General features: G+C 35.2%; 1 protein-coding gene across 17 annotated transcripts in view; it reads left to right on the top strand.

Moving 5' to 3' along the window:
- Otogl (otogelin like) overlaps positions 1–20,626 on the top strand; it is a 225,051-nt gene that overhangs the window by 136,051 nt on the left and 68,374 nt on the right. For 15 of the 17 annotated variants that reach the window (XM_074084013.1, XM_074084010.1, XM_074084011.1 and 12 more), the window contains 9 exons: positions 849–973; positions 2,831–3,040; positions 5,319–5,484; positions 6,200–6,274; positions 8,346–8,398; positions 9,943–10,105; positions 13,942–14,049; positions 14,682–14,820; positions 19,579–19,701. In XM_074084013.1, the coding sequence (XP_073940114.1) occupies positions 849–973; positions 2,831–3,040; positions 5,319–5,484; positions 6,200–6,274; positions 8,346–8,398; positions 9,943–10,105; positions 13,942–14,049; positions 14,682–14,820; positions 19,579–19,701 (1,162 nt within the window). The remainder of the gene's footprint in view (positions 1–848; positions 974–2,830; positions 3,041–5,318; positions 5,485–6,199; positions 6,275–8,345; positions 8,399–9,942; positions 10,106–13,941; positions 14,050–14,681; positions 14,821–19,578; positions 19,702–20,626) is intronic. The other 2 variants (XM_074084015.1, XM_074084023.1) reach the window with 2 other exon arrangements.

Consider the following 20,626-nt stretch of genomic DNA (forward strand, 5'->3'; position numbering starts at 1 on the left):
ATTAACACAGTCAACACTAGTGGTCTGATCAAAATCTTCCTGCAGGAGACCTAGTCCACATTGATCCATATAAGTAGTTTTGACAGGGTCAGCACAGTATACAACAAGGATTGTTGGTTAATGAATGCTGGTTGTTGAGTTAATAAATCTTGATGGTTATTAGAGATGGAATTGCATATTTGGCTCTTAAACATTGTTGTAGTTTCTAAGTTTAACTTGAGAAAGTAGTTGTTTATCTTCCATTTTGGTTTACAGAGGAAACTGAAGATGTGAGCAAACATGGATGAGGGGCAACTTTATTCCATTTTCTCTCAATTTTCATATGGTTTGTTTGTTCAGTATTTCAGGTCTCACAATGGAAATTGATATATTGAACCAAAAATATAGATTATTTATTCTTTGGTATGTTTGTCTTTAGCTTGAAAGAATCATGTGAACTACCCATGCCTATGTTTCCATATGTTCTACAAGTCACACACAAATTTTTTGGTTGTCTGAATGGTGTTTGACTAACTCAGTGAGAACTGGGTTTGAATCTTGGTTTTGTGGTTTATCAGCTTAATGAAAATCAACATTCCTTCCAGCTCCTTTAGTTTGTTTTCCCTGTAAAATGGAGATAAGAATGTTTTCCCCACAGGGCAGAGATGAAAATTAAATAAAATCATGTATATCCATAATTTGACACCTTGTAAAGTCTCAGTAACAGAATGCTTATACCATGGCATTTAAAAAACTGGAAGAAAATTTCAAGCTCTAGGAAACAATATTCTCTTATTTACATATTTGAAGAGTATGAACTAATACCATGAATGAGAGAGAATAAGAGGAGCATTTCCTTTGCTTTTTAGTTCTCCATCAGGCATGATAGAAGGGACCCCCCAGCTTCACGCAAATGCATGGAGAGTTTCCTCTACTTGTTTTGCACCTGTCCATGTTCCGATTGTAGACCCCTGTAACATTAATCAACAAAACAGTAAGTCTTCCTTTCAGCATGTAAACTTAGTAAAATGTCCTATATATTATTATAATTTTGTAAAACTAGACCAGTGATTTCCTTCATTATGATAAAGTCAGCATCATTCCTTATATATTTTTGTTTAGTATTATGTGCGGAAGCCTATTATAAGCAGGAAGACATTACTTTAAGATGGTTCTGGGACAGCAAATGGGCAACAATGTGAGATGACCATACTCCAGAGTTCCAAGATGCAATGGCAATGCAACTCATATGCCAAAAATTTTTGGCTGCATTTTCTTTTAACTAAAGCCATGAACACTATGATTTAAACAATGTTTTCAAGTTTGGAACGATCCCCAAAGAAAGGAAAATAAGTAGACAAAAGTCAGTAACTCCAAATTGTATTCTGAAGGATATTTTTTTTTCACAAGAAATCCTTAATGTTAGTGGACATGTTTTGGTCTACAAATTCTTAGACTAAACAATTGTGGCTTTGTTGGTATATTATTCTGCTCTCTCAGGGTGTTTGGAGTCAGGAATATGTACACCAACAGCGTACTGCTAAGTCTTAGACATTTGTTTTCATATATATATTCATATCCAATGCAAATATACAATACTTAGGCAACTACCATGTTTCCTTACTACTAGTTAATGTAATTTAAATTCTCAACAAAACAAGTTCAGCATAATTCCTTGGTAGGGAAAAAAACTCTGATGCCCAGCAGCTTATCTGATTTCTCAAAGACAATGACAATGCTAATATTGATTAATTTCTTCTGTGTGGAAACCAATTCAATCCAGGTCAACTACATCAAGGAATCACAGACTTAACCTTTTATTTATTTTTTTTTGTGGTGGGGGCACAGAACTGAAATTTGAACTCAGGGCCTCACATTTGCTAGGCAAGCACTCTACCACTTGAGCCACACTTCTAGCCCCTTCTAACTTTTTTCTTAGAAAGGCAAGATCTAGATAATTTTGTCAAACTTATTTTGTAAATTCTGTAAAGGATTCTATCTGATTAGTCATTTCAAGGGAAAGGTCAACAAATTTTCAGATGTGATTACATAGACCCACCTCCAAATGCTATAATGCTAGTTATATTTCATGGCCTTTAACATACATTCCAAACCGTAATTTCTACTCATTTTTTTTTTTTTGGCAGTACTGGGGTAGAATTCAGGACTTTATGCTTGCTAACCAGGTGCTCTACCACTTGATCCATACCCTCAACCCCTCTTCATTTACTCTCACATTCATAGACTTATTGATAAAGCATAATTGAGCTCCTAATGTCTGCCAGACATTGTGTACTGCGCATTGTGCACTGTGCATTGTGCAGACATTGAACTCAGTGACTGTAGATCTGCCACAGTGCTATTCACCTTAGAAATTCCATTGGACTGAAATGATTCCCAATCTTTCTTGATATTTATGCATTCCACAGAGTTGCCATAACATTCCTAATCTGAAACCACTTTTATTATGTGTAGATATTTGAAGATAAACCTCCCAATATTTCCCAGTTCATCACAGCAGGTTTCCCTAGATAATCCTCAGGTTATGGGTTATTGAGGCTTCTGCTTCTCTTATCCTTTCTGGTACTCAAGTTGTTCAGCTACAATACCTTTTCTTTTTTGTTGTACTTTTGACTAGGTGACTGTTGAATATGGATTAAGTACTGTTACCAATATTATCAAAAACATAGGCTAAAAACTGTATGAGCTGGAAGTATTTGCTTTCACTTAAGTGATAGGCAAATAGTACTCTTCTAGGAAAGCAAAATGCTTGAATAGTTCTGGAACTTGATTCTTAGGGATAAGATCTGGACTAGTAAATGAGTGGATAATGTGGTTCTCTGTCTGTTAGTTGGGTATGCAGCACACTGTGACGTCATCCACCAGGAGCTCTTTGCTCCTTGCCATGTCTACATCAGCCCTGGACTGTACTATCAGCTGTGCCGCCATGATGCATGCAAGTGTGGAAGCACCTGTCTATGCAATGCTCTTGCCCACTATGCTTACCTCTGTGGCCAGCGTGGCTTTCCCATTGATTTCAGAACTCAGATTTCATTCTGTGGTGAGTGCCATGGCAGATTTAAAAACTACCGTAGAACCTTTTAGAGATTTTTGTGTTGATAATGCTGCTTTTACTTTTTACATGAAAGGCCAATATTGCTTGCAAATAACTGGAAACATTCTTATAGTGTACAAACATGGAAAACAAATGAAATATTTATAGTTTCTTAAAATTGGAGAAATGCTGGATAAGACTAACAACTTTGACTGTATTTGTCATAAGCAAAATTAGAAGAAGATTATGTTTTCAGAAATAACCTGAAAAAATCCTTATCATGGAAATGTCTTGTCTAAATATTGAAAGTATGTAAAACATTATGCAATACAAAGACAGTTTATCTATAGTTAAATGGGTATATTATGCAGTGGGTAATATTTCAAGTTATTGGGGCTCTAATCCTCATAATTATAATATCTGGTATTCTTATTTATGATAGCTTCTCTCCTTGTACTTCAATTTTTCATTACCTTACCTTTATCAGGTCTCTTCCTCTTACAATAGAATCTTTCATGATCCAGGTTTTGGGGCTACTGCTCTGTCAATCTCTCTACTCCAATAGTGATTTTTCAAAATATTTTCTGATTACTCTGGTGTAACACACTGACCAGTATTGGTGGTGATTGCTCAGCTTTGGCTTTATAAAGGAAAATAATGTAAATATAAAAGTAATGTAAATTCATATACCAAATATGTGCAATATATAAGTTTAGGATTGTGAATTTTTAGTGGTAATAATTCTATCACAGACTGTCAATTAGAGATTTCTGGTGCTTCTTGTATGAGCAGATTTCTTCCAGTCTAGGAGTTGGCAAACCACAGCCCTTTGGACTCTCATGTTTTTGTAAATATAGTTTATTGGAAAACAGTCATGTTCATTTGTTTACATGTTGTCTATGGTTGTTTTTGTGCTACAAGAAGAGTTGAGTAGTTGTATCAGAGCTTATGAACTTCAAAGCTGGAAATATTTACCATTTGGCCCCTTACAGAAGGTTTTCTGATCCCTGCTTTAGGCTTTCCCTTCAACTGAGGATGCTACTTTTCTAGCATCCAAGTTAAGGGTCTCCCAATTCCTCACTTTGTAAAGGACTAACAATGGTGCTCTGTTTCCACATGGGTTAAATACAAGGTCCAAGACTATTGGGACTCAAATCCACTCAAAATTCTTGATTTTATTACCCCCCTTTCACGTCCAGCATCTGGGAATGTCCTCCAGTTTTGCTCTAACAGGATTTTGAAAATATATAATATGCATATATTCATATATATATATAATTTCAATTGTGTTTTATTCAGTATTTCTAGTTGTTCGTACAGGTTGTTTTTAGATTATTTTAGTTTGTTTACTATAATCAGTCAGTTTGGTCTAAAGAGAAATTGGAAAAGATTAGAAAAATATGGACATCACTAAGGAGGCAAAAAATAAAAACTATTAGTATGGATCAGCAAAGTCAAATTTTGTCTTATTTGTAGATGACTAAAAGTTTACTTAGGTTTAAAAGATGTTATAAAGGTGTTAGTGATGGTGTAGCAGTATATAGATTTTAAAATTAAGGTCAGGAAGTTTAGTCAGATGTATGAAAGACCTTCTATATTAGAAAAAATATGGTAGAAGCTATTATAATGTTGTAGAATGTCAGGCTTAAAAATATCAAAAGAGAATCAAGGGAGAGGTGAGGATAGGTAAGACACCTAAAAAACTAGCTAGCATTTGTTGCCCTGAGGCCAATAGGAAAAGGGGACCAGGTACTAGAGAAAAGGTTAGATCAAAAAGAATTAACCTAGAAGGTAACACACACTCACAGGAAATCAATGTGAGTCAATGCCCTGTATAGCTATCCTTATCTCAACCAGCAAAACCCCTTGTTCCTTCCTATTATTGCTTATACTCTCTCTACAACAAAATTAGAGATAAGGGCAAAATAGTTTCTGCTGGGTATTGAGGGGGGGGGAGCGGGAGGGGGTGGAGTGGGTGGTAAGGGAGGGGGTGGGGGCAGGGGGGAGAAATGAACCAAGCCTTGTATGCACATATGAATAATAAAAGAAAAATGAAAAAAAAAAAAAAGAGAATCTTTACTGTGTTGTAATTCTTTTGAGGCCAGGGATAGTTTTATTTCCTCATTTCTTATTTATTTTTTGTTATGGAACTTATGATGTTCTATGTATGCTCTTACAAGACAGCTTTTGTTTCATGATTTGTCTACCATGGACCCTTAAATGAGTATGTCAGGTTTCTGTGTGGCATGGAAATCTTCCTCAAGTGACGCTTCTTTGTCCTTAGCTGTGGTGTGCCAGCAGGGCATGCTGTACCATCACTGTTCCTCGTTTTGCCGCCATTCCTGTGCTTCTCTGTCTTCCCCGGAGCAGTGCAATGATGACTGTGCTGAAGGCTGCAACTGTCCTGAAGGCAAATTCTATGAAGACACACTTAACTTCTGTGTGCCCATGTGAGTCACAGGAATGGGTGGGCAGCATCTGACTTTTATCTGTGTTTCTTCTTGTAGGTCAAATTAGCTTTCATACTCATTTCTTTAATATTTCCTTCTTTTTGAATTTTTTCCGGTGATACTGGTGTTTGAACTCAGGGCTTTGCACTTGTTAGACAGGCACTTTACTGCTTGAGCCATGTCTCCAGCCCAAGTTTCTTTAATATTTCTTAATGCTTTCGCTGTTTACATGCTCTTAACGCTAAGTATATTCACAATTAGCTACAGAAGGAGCTAAGGAATTGGATAATTATCCTGAAGTCTATTCATATTTGTTTTTACCATATGCGAATGATTGTCAAATGGCAAATGTTAGCAGTAGATTATAATGTCTGTCAGCTCTTAGAAATTTGTCAATTATCACATGTGGTAAAGATTTTGCCTTATGTAGAAGGCTAAATGATACATGAATTATGTTTCTCTTAAGTGCATCAATGACTTTTCTTGAGTAAACGTACACAATTTGTGAATTGTACTTTATAATTTACAAGGTTTTGCATCTAAACAGTACCTTCCATTTTTATTATAGGATTGCATGCAATCCTAGAGAACAGTGACAATTTTGAAGTGTGCTTTACATTGACCAATACAGAACATAGGATCTGCTTGAATTTCAATGGATTTTAAAAGAATTTACATCCTATTTTATTTATTTAACTTTTTCTCCCCCTTGCAGATATCACTGCCGGTGTCATTACAGAGGTAGTGTTTATCAGCCTGGGGAACTCATCCCGACACCGTCAGGCTTATGGTGGGTTTCAATGAATATATTAAATGAATGTACACTACATTAGAATATGGGATGTGGAATTCCAAGTCTTATAACTGCAGAAAAGAGTTCTGAATTTAAGTGTCATTCGGTGAAACAAATGCCCTTTAATTAGTTTTGGTGCTTTGATAGAAAGTAGGGGTGAGATGGGAGTTCAAACTCTGTCCTTTATTGAGGGCTTTTAATTGTGTGGTTCATCACCTGGTGCAAAAGAAAAAACAAAAAAGCAATTCCAAAGTAGACTTGAGCAATGCCACGTACAGAAGTCAGTGTATCTTCTCCCTGGGGACATTAGACCCCATATAATAGCATTTATTCACAGCACAACACTCATTCCAGTTGTAACTTGACTATTAAGAATGCAGCATGTCTGCGCAGCAGTACACACCTATTTATATCTGACTCGTAACCTCCCTCTTCTAGTTGCACCATAGCTGCCCACAGAAAACAATAGAATGTAGATAATCTTAGTAATGACAACAATGATATCTAGATATCACTGTTCACCAGCTATTGTTCTGGCACATTCTAAGTAAATGTATGTGTGTGTTTATGTCTATGATAGAGCGGGGTGGGGGGCGGGATGCGCGGGAGAGCCTAACTTACTAACAGCCTACTCCTGTGGTTAAAAAAAAAGAAAAATCAGTTCTGAGACTGTAAGAACTCACTTCTGGTGATAAAAGCATTAATCCCTTTCCAGGGTGGTGCTCCTCTGACCTAATCACCTTCCTCTACACCTCATTTCTTAAAGGTTCTACTTTTCAGCACCACTGCATTGGGGACCAAACCCCAACATGAATTTTGGTGGTAACAAACCATATTCAAACAATTGCATACCTGGCCATTTTGACCTCTATTTTTGCTCCACTTCCATTCTGCCAAGATGTTGGAGGAAATCTCTTTTGAATTTAATATAATTGAATTAGTATTTGGTAAACTCAGCAAAAATAAAACCCATCCTTCTCCAGTGTGAAAAATAAAAATTGGGTTGCAGTGATCTCACTTGCTTTCCTTTCAAAATGTCTATGTCCCAGAAGAGGTATGATATGGAAGACCTGGAATTATGGTCTGAGATCTGTCTATCTCAATTCCTCTATGCCATCCCTGGTGTGACCTAATCACATCTCTGAGTATCACTCAAATGTTCATTCATGCACATGAGCATTTTTCATGTGATACAGCCCTTTATCTTGTTTCAAACATAGAACACATGATCTACTCTAAAGCTGAAGGGAAAACTTTGTTGAACTTACTGAGGACTGGTGTGCTGTTATATATCATGCTATCTCCTTATGGGATTTTCAAAGTTAATTTATGTGTATGTGGTTTTTGTCTTATCTCCTGACTACAGAGCATTGATTTTAGGGAAGATGTGATTCTATTTTCAGTGCTACTGCCAGGATGATTTTCCTAAAATTCAAACCACCCCTCTCATTTCTCTGTTTGTCTTCAGTGTCAGTGTCTTAGCATCTCTGCAGGACACGGCCTCTTCTTTTTTTGTCAGGGTCTTCATCTCCTGGTATTTTGTTACATAGAACACAGTTTTACCCTTTCATGGTTTATCTGTCTCCACTGAGTGTTAGAGCCTTCCTACTTTATCTAACCTCCATCCATAATAATCTCCATCCTTCAAATTGTTTGGCCTTACCACTGCAGATGGCCCTGATTCAGTTGCCAACAGATTTTAAAATGTTTTTCTTTGTTTTACTTTTATCTCTTAACTATATTTCTGTGTTGTGTGTATCACACAGCATAAGTTATTAAGTGTATGTCTTCTTTCTACACTGGGACACAAGCACTTGGGTAGAGGCTATGAATTATGGCGTTTATATCCCCATGTTTCTCACAAGGCTTTATCCATGTGGGTGTTTGATAAAAACATGTTAAACAAATCACTGTCTTCAAATTGGACCTAAGGCAATAACTTATATGAAAACAAATTCATGGGAAAAAGATAACTGTTGTACATGTACTCAATGCTTTCACATTATATTATTGTTGAAATACAGAAAAAGTTAAGGTTTAGGTTCATAAATTCTTTACTTCTATCCAGCCAGTGCTCAAATGGGACTGTGAAATGCGATGAGCCAGCCACGCCCTCTACTGGTGAGTTCCAGTTAAACATTTTCCTTGAGGAGAAGGGAACTTACTCCCTTCTTCTCTGGCAGAAGCCATCCGTCTATCACAGCCCTCTTTGCCAATGTCCATAGATCCAGCCTTGGGCATGTTTCTCAACATTCTCAATATTTCTTAACTTTCTTCACATTGAGATTAGAATATTTGTGGAACAGTTTGTGGTGAATAATTAAGGATGCCTAGGAACAGAGCTGATCAGATTAGTGATAATGTCTAGAGGCTACCTACCCCAGAACCACCTCAGGGAACCCCAGGGTGTTAGGATAATATCCACAAGTCTGTTGTAACCCATTTGTGGATCAGAAATTGGGAAACTCTACTCTAAGCCAGCAGCTCTCTGATTTTAATGTGCGTACAATCACCCAGGGATCTTGTTAGAAAACACACCCTGATTCAGTAGGTCAGGTCCCATTCCTGAGATTCTGCATGTCTGTCAATGGCCAACATGATGCTAGTGCTAATGGCTCCCAGGCTGCCCTGTGAGTTGCAAGACTCTGGGACTAGTAGCAATCAGCTAAACATGGCGCATAAAAAGACCTCTGTCACTTCTCCTGAGAATGTCATTTTATACATGAAGATCTTATATACGGGGGGACCTAATATATTATTCATTTTCATCATATTAAGAAAGAGCCTCAAATTCTCAGGGAGAATTCTGGACAAATTGTAACTCTTGGTTTCATTCATTTTATTTCACAGTAATAGTTAAGCTGACAAAAGCAATTGTGAACTGTTGTGCTCTGATTTACTTGGATAGATAGGTATACAGTATTTCAAATTAGTTTTGCGTTATATGCTCAAGATTTACTTTCTGAGGATTCAGGCTAGTATAGGACTTCTTTACAAGTTATGTGCCTGGGTCGTACTCATATCCAGTTGCTATAGGGCATCTCTGCTCTGCCCTTTTGTTTCAGGTGACTCATAGCTAAAGAAGGGAAGCCCAGGTGGCCAACTTTCTCACAAGAAATACTCAAGACCTGATCCCTTTTGTCACACATAAGGGCTTTCTTTGATTCCTGAAGGCCCAAAAGTTTTCAGGAGAAATAGGTAGCCACTGTCCTGCTTATAATTATGACTTCTACACTTCTATAGTATAATGAGGACTGATGATTATAATAACTCAGAGGTAGAGTAAGATCTAGATGTGCTTACTGTGGTTTTGTAAAAGTTTAAATATATTTTCATCAATAAAAATGTATAATATACCTTTGAATTAATCAAAATACTCTTGAGTGGAAAAATTGTCTACTAATTATTTACTTATTGCCTCACAGAAGGCAGCTAAAGTTTTCAAACTCAAAATAGGTTTTGGAAGCTTTGATGATTAAACGAAATCTGGGTAGGATATATTCCTAAATTCAGGATTTAAAAATCACAGAATGCCAGCATCATCTAATCATAACCAGTGAAATGTTCTGTAGTGGATTTTTTAAAAGGACAAATGCCCACCCATGTGACTGTCTATGGAGGGAATATGAAACGAAGAGCATTTTATCTGTGCTTTATCTCTGAAGTTCATGCCTGTCCAGAAGGAAAGACATACTTCGACTGTAGGTTTCCTGATCCTGAATTACCAGCTGGTGGTATAAATTGTGAGACTACATGTGCAAACCTGGCTATGAACTTCACTTGTGTCCCATCCTCGCCGTGTGTAAGTGGCTGTGTTTGCACATCAGGGTAAGTCTTTTTCTTGATAATTGGACCATTTAGAATGTGTAAGAGCAAGCACAAGATTTCTTACAAATATTTTTTGCAGAAATAGCCAAAATTGTTTTGACTGGTGGTTAACTTTGGGTTGGTAAGTGTAGTCAGAAGACAACTGTAATTATTTCGATAGGCTCATATAATATTGTGCAATATTATGAAAATAATGCACTGAATTGAGGAAAACTTATTTCAGGATAAGGTTGGAATGTTGTGCCCCCCCCCCCAATTCAACTGCAGTTTTGGAAAAGTGACACAAATAGTCACTCATTCAAAACACTCTTCAAGTGCATATGTTTTGTCTATTTGGTTCCTGCAGTTGCTGTTGTTGATATCAATTTGTAACAGTGATGTCAACTGCTTTAACTTTCAGATGTTACAGAATGCACTGTTTCTACACAGGGGAGTGATTAAGAGTGGGAGCTCTGGGTTCCATTATACTAGAGGTCTAGTCCTAGCTCTGCCACTGTTAGTTGAGTGATTTTTCTACAAATTTCTTTTAGGCCTTGATTAAGCACTCTGAAATATGGGGTGTGTGTGTGTGTGTGTGTGTGTGTGTGTGTGTGTGTAGGGTTACTCAATAAATATGAGACACTATTTTATGACAATATATCTACTCTTTATCTTCACAAATTTTCTTCAGTTGCAGAAACACCCTGTACATGTTAAGAGACAAACATAGAATCTGGTAGCTGTTAGCTTCCTTGCAGGCATACATAGAATCTGCTCTCCCCGTGCCTTGCTTGTCTGTTAATGAATAGAGGCAGTGCACAGAGGGAGAGCCATTCCAGGCAAACAGGTCACCTATTCTTCCTTTGTTCACACAAAGACATTCCTGGGATCAGTTCATATAAGCCATGAGTACAGAAGTGAGAGATCTGTTGTTTGTTTCCCAGAAGAATCACATTTGTCTAAGTGGTTCCCGTCTGGAACAGATTGAAGAGCCAAGTAATTTGGAACTAGCATTAATCTCTTAGAAAGGAAGGGCATAGGAGGTAGAGGAAACAAGGTTACAAAAGAACAAGTTCCCATACATGGGAAAATAGAAACAGGAAGCAATCAGGTTGTATATCAGATGAACAAGAAAGACATTTTAGTAAAAAGGACTAGAGAAATAAAACCTTTGCTATGGTAAAATAATTAACACCAACAACATTGCTTGATTTATTTGATTTGGTTGTGAGTTGTAGGGATATTTGACGGTTAAAGCTATATTCTGATTTTGTTTCATACAGTGTCTGTGATGCTATTAATTTTTCAAAAATCTATTTTCTTTGAAAAACTAAAATTCAAAGTTAGCTTTCACTTTTAGTTTGACAATGATTTTGTTATTTACTGGCTTAATCTCACCATAAAAACTTAAATTTACTTCCACCTTTCTGATTGTGTTGAAATTAATATAGTAGGAATTGATTTAGAAGCCTCTGTTTTATTTAGAAATAACTTTGTTAACGAAACCTTCTAGAAAAAAGTTGTTTATGGTAATGTGAGTGGCCTTGCCTTCCATGTGACCTTATCTGGCTCATTTTGGGACAATAGCCTAGTATCACTTGTTTTCATGGGGCTGCTGATAGTGCCAGCACTCCATTGACTATACAAGGGTCCATGAGTCTAGTTTACAAATATCTGCAGACTGAAGAAATGGAAAGTAGTGAGAAGAGGTAGATTTCTATTTTTAAAATTATTGTTGTACTGGGGGTACATTGTGACATTTACCAAGTTCTTATAATATGTCATAGTTAAATTCACCCCCTCTCTAAAGTCAGATTTAGATGGCTTCAATATTGGTCATCCTTATTTGCCAAAGAACCTCAGGCAAGTTACTTACTCACTTGGAGGACTGAGTTTCTTTCTTTTTTTTAAATGGACATATGATATTTACTTCATGGATGGTTAAGTACAAGCAGCACACAAGTTATATAACTGGTGCTTTGTAAATGTCTATTACATACCCCACTGCCCAAAACAAACAACTTAGAACAGTTGATTTGCAGTGATTTATAGCTTGCTTCTTTCTTCTGTCAGTGTTTTATTAGTTATGAAAAGTCATAAGTCATCAGCATAACTACTTAAAGCCACTATTTTGGCTAAATCTATAGGGATATATATGTTTCTTTATTCACTATTACTTAACAAAGGAGTGTTTTCTGTGTGCAAAGCACTGAGACACAACCACCAACAAGACATGGTATTCTTGGTTCTCCTGGGTGGACTTTCAAGTCTGGTGGGCAGCAGATACATTGAATAAGGAAATACAATATCTGCAAGAAGAGCTATACCAGGAAAAGCAGAGCACTAAAGAGACATGTTATAGTTGAGAGTAGGCAGGAGTTCAGGATGCCATACTTTGATGTTAATTTGTGTGTGTGCCACTGGGGATTGAACCCAGGATCTTGTACATGCTAGGCAAGTGCTCTACCATTCATTTACACCCCAGTCCTGTGTTAATTTTTATAACACTGAGTTACTGCATGTTAAAGCAAATTCAGAAAAAAAACTGTTTTACCTATTTTAAATGGTAAGTAAATTATTTAAAAAATATAACATTTTATTTATACATCTAAACATCATATTTATAATGTACCACTAGAATATTTATTAATTATTACATTTATTAGTTACTATTATTTAAAATTACTTATGAAACATTTTGGAAAAACTTTAAGAATATTGAAAAAATATGTGAATATTGAGGATATTGGAATATTTATTACTTATAATATTATTAAACTTTATATAAAAATCTTGATAAATAACACCTCCAAATTAATTCTTCTGTAAGTTTAATTTTTATATTAATGTTTATATTTTATATTAAAGCAAGTTTGTATATTTAATGAATTTTTATGTGCATAGGTATCTTTGGTGCTTTACATGGTATAATCTTTCTGTTTTTGTTGTTTTTTTGATATATTGGGACTTGAACTCATGGCCTCATGCTTACTAGACAGATGGTCTACCACTTGAGCCATGCCCCCAACCCTTTTGGCTTTAGTTATTTTTCAGGTAGGGTCACACTTTTGCCCAGGCCTGTCTGGGACTGCAATCCTCCCATCTATGGCCTCCCACACAGGTGGGGTCACAGGAGAGCACCACTACTCCTGACTTACTTGTTTAGACTGCGGTCTTGCTAACTCCTCCTGACCTCTGCTGCCATAGAATTTGGGATTATGGGCATGAGCCACCATTTCTGGCCTCATGGCATAATCAATTAAGGAGGAGATAACACTTTGAAGAAACTAACATTCAAAATAGTACATTTATAAAAAAGAATGAAATGTTTGATATGTATGTTATATTTTTAATTCCAAACTCACACCAACAAAACTCTAATGATTTTAACTGTTAGCACTCAGAAAGAAGCTTTTGATTATTTTCTATATCCTGTGATGGAAAATGTTAACCATTTCTTAATTTACTATTATATCAAAAAATTGTTACACTCCACAGACTCTTTTAAGTAGCGAATAGTGAAGACCTTTGCTTGCTAATTTTTTTTTTTCAGAATAACTGGCTTTATTAGAAATTTAGGCTTCTTTTCATTGTATTATGTGACTAACAAAAAAGGTCAGACTGTCACATATGATCTGCTTATTTGCCTAAAATTTATTTAATAATGTGATATTCAAGGAGCGGCATACAAAAAATGGAAAAAACTAGATTTGACTCTCTGAATAAGTCAGATAGACTCTGCCTTAGACAGCTGTAGTAAACATAAAAACAGTGGTGAAAATACAAAACATCTGATATTTTTCTAAGAACTGAAATTAGCAGTTTTTACTAATCACACTTTATTCTTTTCTTGAAAGAATGGCAGAGCACAAAGGAAAGTGCTACGTTCCTGAAAGTTGTCCCTGTATCTGGAAAGACTGGGAGTACCTCTCCGGGGAAGTCATTGCTACCCCGTGTTACACCTGGTAATGAGATCCATTTATTTCACAAAAATTTCCTCAGCAATTGAATTAATTTCAATTATCTAATTGAATTTACTTGATGTGTTTGACCAGCAAAAAACAAATCAAGCCCAAGTAAATAGGATTCTAAAGGCATTTGGAGGAGAGCTACATTCTTCTTTTTATTTATAGTTGCTCAGCTTAGAAGAAAAGAGTGAAATATGATAATTTGAAAAATATAGAAAAAATATCTAGAGCTTACAAAAAAGTGATAAAAATTTCAAAGAGAAGACCATATTAAATGGAAAGTTTTCTGCTTGGAAATAAGTGAAAATCCTATCATAAAACAAAAATTTAAGTATACTCTCTGTAAAATATGCACAAAAGGTTCTGAAATCATGAGCAAGGTATTAACTAACACAGGAGATGGCATGTGCTCTTTTGGCTACTTGCAGACCTATGTTCAATTTTCATTCTGTCATCTAGTTTCTGTGTGATTTTGGTGCTCAGTACTATATTTAAATGTAATAGGTGTTATCAGAATGAATTGCTAATATTTCTAAGGGTTCCTGGGGATTGAATGCTCTTGAATATAAACCTTCCACTAATTAGAGCCAAATTTCTTGGTAAAGAGATTTGTGTTATTTTTTTAATAGTGTTTGTCAACGAGGAATGTTCAATTGCACATACTATCCCTGCCCTGCAGTATGCACAATATATGGGGACCGGCATTACCATTCATTTGATGGACTGGAATATGACTACATCAGTGATTGCCAGGTTTTTTTGATAAAGGTAGGTCATAGTTACTCCTTTGTATTTGAACTTGCATAAACACAACCTAAAACACAAATATGTTGGTACCTGACCTATCAGGCCAACCTATCAGGTTGGTACCTGACCTGTAAAAGTATAAAAGTCACCATAATTTTATACTAACTTCCTTAGCCCATTTGAAATTTTATTTGTAAGTGGTGGATTAGATTTTAGCTTTCTGTGCCTCTGTCTACCATCTATGAAATGAGGATAATGATTATACCTAGCTCCAAAGTTAGTTCTGAGAATTAAATGTTGTAAATATGTGTAAAATGCTTAGCTAGTGTTTGGTATCTAGTAATAGCTCCGTGAATACCAACATTTTAATTTGGTTTGATTAATATAAATGTAACACTTTAAGCCAGACATTGAATTCTGTACTTTTCATGATTATAACAATCAGGAGAGATTATTCTCACTCCTATAAGTGATAATTTGATGATATGCTTTGGTAAATTCTAAGCTTTATATGTCTGATAAAATCTTTAAAATTTCTCATATGTTTAATGAGTTTGGGTTACCTGTACAACATAAATTTGATTTAGCTATCATCAGTCCTATAATTAAATTTCTAAATAAAATGTAAGCTTTAGAAAAAAGTTGTACAAGAATAGACAAAATAAACATGTCCTTCAGCAAGCTAAGATGTAATTAGTGCATATTTTTTTCTGAATATGGCTTTCATGTTATTAGATGTTTGTGTTTAATCCTGATCTTTAAGCCTATGTCAAGCAAGTGGGCTGTTATAATTTTGTATTAGTTCCATTAAATAGAGTGATCAGTAAAGTTTATAGTCTTCTGAACTTAAGCAAAGCTCTTGCTTAAATTTTAAGTCATTGAATTTCCCTGTTGATACTGTGTCAGCCTCTTCTGTGAATGAGTTCAAGTTTCTTACAGAAAAAAATGGTTGGGAATGAGTTTGGCAGTCATATAATCACAGAGGATGGCAAGTAGCTTCCTGTGGGTTTTGGGGGGGTATGTGTGTTCTGATTATTTTTGGATCATAAAGAAAGCACAGTAATGAATATATATTCTGTGAGTATATTTGTCTTTTCTAAACAAGGCTTGTTTTAGCAAGAGATTTTGTCTTCTCATCCCCTGAAGAATGAGAATTGTGAATTTAAAAGCTTGAGAAAGATGAGCTCCAAATCAGCATGTCTGACCCTCAATGTCTAAGCTGCCTTTTTTGGCTCATTTGACCCTACAATAATTTATTGGTTCACTCTATTAGTCATTCTAAGACACATGTTGTTATTGTGTCACTGCTTGTTAAGAATCACAGTGACTTCCAATGGCCTGCCTCATAAGTCAAAATCCTCTACCCATCTTTCAGAGGTCTCTGTTATCTCCCTTTCCTTTTTTGTCTTTTCTTGTATATGATTTCACTCCCTTAAAGAGAGGTTTCCAGCTCACTTTGATTTGCCCTGATCTTATATCCTATTGTGTTTATAGCCATTATGTAAAAAATAAGCAGCTAATTATATTTTGATTATTTTGTATGTGCTTAACTAGATTGTGTTTCATTTTATGTCAGTATGATGCATTATACTTTTTGCTTCTTCATAGAGAGTAACATAATTATGGCTGTATTGTTTTTTCATTTTTTATTTATGGGTTTATTAGTATATAAAAGTGGTATAAGGTATACATTGTAATATTTACATATGTGTTTTAAATATATCTCAGTTGGATTTACTCTCTCCATTGTTCTCCCTCTTTTCTCCTCCCCTCTTCTTAGAACAATTTCAATAGACCTCATTCTTCTATTTTCACAGATGGATACAAAATACATCCATATGGCTGTATTATAAAGGTGAAAATTACTTGCTTGTTTTTTTTCAGCAGTCTCCACTAGATGGTAGGGTCAACAAACTTAAACTCGATGTTTTTTTTAGTGGTAGCAGCAAGTGTTTGTGATAAATGCATACATGTCCCTTCAAATTGAACTATATTGAGCAACACTTTTTTTTTTTTGGAGGTATTGGAGTTTTAAACTCAGGACCTCATGCTTGCTAGGCAAATACTCTACTACTTGAGTCATACCCTCATTCCTTATTACTTTAGTTATTTGCAGATAGAGTCTCATGTTTTTATACAGGTTGGCTCAGACTGCAATTCTCCTACCCATGTCTCCTAATAGCTAGAATTATAGGCATAAGCCACCATGCCTGACCAAGATTTCTTACACTTTAGTATGTGTATATATCACCTGGGAACGTTGTTAAAATGTGGGTCCCTTTCCATAGGACTGCAGTATTCTGCTTTTTTAACAAGTTGCTAGTTGGTGCTAATGCTATGTCCACAAACTGTATTTTGACTAACAAGGATAAAAAGTATTGGAAAAAATACCCCCAAACTAAAAATAATACCAAAACAAGCATTGATCCCAATTATTTTTGAAATTCTCCTCTTCTGAATGGCCAACTTTAAGTAATGTTCAGAACAAAAGGAGGTTTCTTGGATAATATCTGGTCAAACATGACATACTCCATTGTATATATCATTACTATTAGTTAATGATGCTTTTTATGTTATTATTTCAAATAATAAGACAAAAATTTTGTATACGGCAAAAGCATTTACAACTGTCTAACAAAAGCATTTAAAACTTTATGGATGCTTCATCTTCTCTTCAAACATTTTCCCATGTGTAGCAATGATTCTTGCTTATGAGTTGTTTAATTCATTTAATAAATAATAGTTGTCTATTAATTTTAAACTATGATAATAAAGACATGTCTACCGCATATACCCATACCAGGACAGACATCAAGAATCATGTTTATATTTCTTTTTTTTTTTCTGCAAGTCATTTTGCAGAATGCTGCATATTTGAAGAAATCAGTAGTATTTGTTTTAACTATGATTCCTGGCAAGATGAAAGTTTATTTTTGTACTTGATGCTAAGTGATTATGGAAATATTTCTTTACTGGTGTTATATCGTAACAGTGTCAGTCTGTTTCATAGGCAGGAGCCACTGACATTTGCCATTTGGTATTTACGACCTGATTTCCTATTCACCTTAGTTTGCCACTGTATCCTTACACTGAGATTAATCTGTATTGCTTAGTTTTGAATTTTGATAAGATTGCCTGCCTGTGCATGAGAAAACACATCACAAGAAATAATTTTCCAATCTTTTAGTAAAAATTAGAATTGTATCCCTAATTCAATATCTGGATGAAGATTGACTCATTTAGTAAAAAGTAAGGGTATTAAAACTCTAAATTAATCTGGGTGTGGTGGCACACTCCTGTAATTTCAGCTTTTGGGAGGCTGAGGCAGGAAGACTTTGATCTTTGATTTCCAAACCTGCCTGGACTACATAGCAAGACCCTGGCTCCAAAAAAAAAAAAAAAAAAAAAAAGAAAGTCTACATTAAGTTCTAGTTGTATGTGCTTATTTTTCTGGCAAAACAAAAAAATTTTCAATTCTTTTATAATGTTCTTTGTACATTAGGTAGAAAGATATAGTAGATTTCAGAACTAAAATTTTTACTGAATTTAATTTAGTAAATTAAAACAAAAACCTTACTGCTAACAATAAATTATTATTGTAGTAGTCACTTTCTTATTATATTGCCATGGGAACTCTACTAAAATTAATAAAACCAGAGCCAGGACCAAAACTATTTCAGGAAAAATTGACTAAAACAAACATAATAAGTCAAATAGCCAAAAAGCTAAAATAAGCAACAACAAAAAAAGAAAACTCACAAACATTTGATTGTGAAACACTATTACAGCATGCAAAGAGAAATTAGCATTTAACAAATGCAACCTAATTTTCATGGTTTTGAAATACGATTTTGCCAGATCAGATTTTTTCCTGTTTCAGCTTTACTTTTGGTTTATTTTGCCAAGAAAAAGTTTGCATGACAGAGCTTTCCTTCTGGAAGAATCAGTATATCCTGTGAGAAGGAGAATAGCAGCCAGCACCTTTTATTCACCTGCTGCTGTCCTAGGGTCTAGAGTCATTTCTGTCAGTAGTGAATTTAATTTGTTCTTCCTTGTCAGCCAGCTTTCTTTCTTCTTAGCATTGACTACAAATTCCAGGCTTAGTCTTTCTTATTTGTAATACCTTTACATCTGATGAAACTTACCTTTTATTTCTTTGGGCCCTGAAGAAGACCTAATAATCAAATTCATAAAAATTTCCCAATTAGACTTTTAAAAATAAATTTATTTTAAAAGTATAGTGTTCCTTGACCTCTCATTTGAAGAGATGTTGAGTCTCTTTTTCTTCTTTAGATTGTGTATTTTTAAATGTAACCAAGTTCTAGTTACTTAACACTTGTCATAACTGCTAAGTACTTGTTAAAGTTCAAAAATTCATGTTCTCTGATATTTTATTTTAGAAGCTGTTTGTTCTTTACTATAAATAGCACATAGTATATAGCACATGATTTTTTAAATGTCTTGAAACAAAATTAGGAAAATAAGATCATAAATGTTTCCTGAGGCAAGACATGACTTAAGAGAAAGAAGATAAGAGAACAAAACCCCCACAACCCTTCCATCCACCCCCACACTCCCTCAATCTCCAGCATCTGAACCTTTGCTATAAACTCAGAAAAAGAAGTCATTGGATGTCTTCAGCAAAAATGGGAAGTGTGTTATTCCAGCACTCAGATTTCAGGGCCAAATTCTACTTCCATGAATCTCTGACAAGCCCCAATCACTGGTAGCTTTCTTCCCATAATTCATTCTAGGTCACATTTTCAATATTCTCTTCAGGTGATATTCAAATGCTTACTGTTCTACTTTAACTCCTGGAAAACCTTCCAATTTCATCACTCTCAAGGTCCTGTACCTTGCTTTCTGTGTAACAGCCTCTATTCTAGAAGTGGAGGTGCAATGGTGAGTAAAACTAAGACTGGGTCTGGCTTCATTTGAATCTTAAGTGGGTGGAAGAGAGATTGTTCACTTTATCACAAAATTCACATAAAATCACAATTGTAAAAGTCAATTATTGCCTAGATGTAAAGTCCAATTAAGGCTTAACTTTTTTTTTCTTGAAAGACACTCTTGTCTTATCTTCTGTGATACGATTGTACCAGTTCTGATCTTTGGTCTCTGATCAACTCTGTCTACTCTGGAACTCCTTTCTCCAAGTTTCTGAAGTCACCTGGCCTCACAGTTTCCACACCTGTTCCTTCTACCAAATGCTGAGTTGCTTGTGATCTCATAATACCTTGGAAAGCCAGAATCTGTTAATTTACTTATCGATCCATAGGCTGCCATAAGAGCAGGAGTTTGTGCGGGGCTGGCACGTGACAGCTGCTGAGATTGACATGTGAAATATATATATATATATATATATATATAAATTATGTAATATGGTACCTCAAAAAGTGCTAACAGTGCAAGTTTTGGAATCTTTTTCAGGAATATTTGCTGCTGAAGCTTTCAGAATAAAAAAGAACAAAGAGTTTTGAGGAATTCATGTAGCATGCTGATATCGACCTTTTCCCTCTGGCTTTGTAATCATTACTCATTATGTTGCCTAGCAACTCTGTGGCATTATTTCCAAACCTGATATTAATTTGAAAAACATTAGGAATAGAAACTGAAAGAACATAGTTCTAAGGCATTTCTGTTGTTTCAGATTTTTATCATCATAAGATGATTTTTTAAGAGAGATCATATAGTACAGAATATTTCTTGGCATTTCTTAGTTAACATAAAGAACAGAGCTGACATGAAGGCATTTTGATTAATGGTAATAGAAATGTAATGACAATAGAAGCCTTGATGCATGCTTTTCTCATCTTTTAATCCAAAA

The sequence above is a fragment of the Castor canadensis genome, chromosome 8, assembly GCF_047511655.1.
Source record: "Castor canadensis chromosome 8, mCasCan1.hap1v2, whole genome shotgun sequence".
NCBI classification, from domain to species: domain Eukaryota; kingdom Metazoa; phylum Chordata; class Mammalia; order Rodentia; family Castoridae; genus Castor; species Castor canadensis.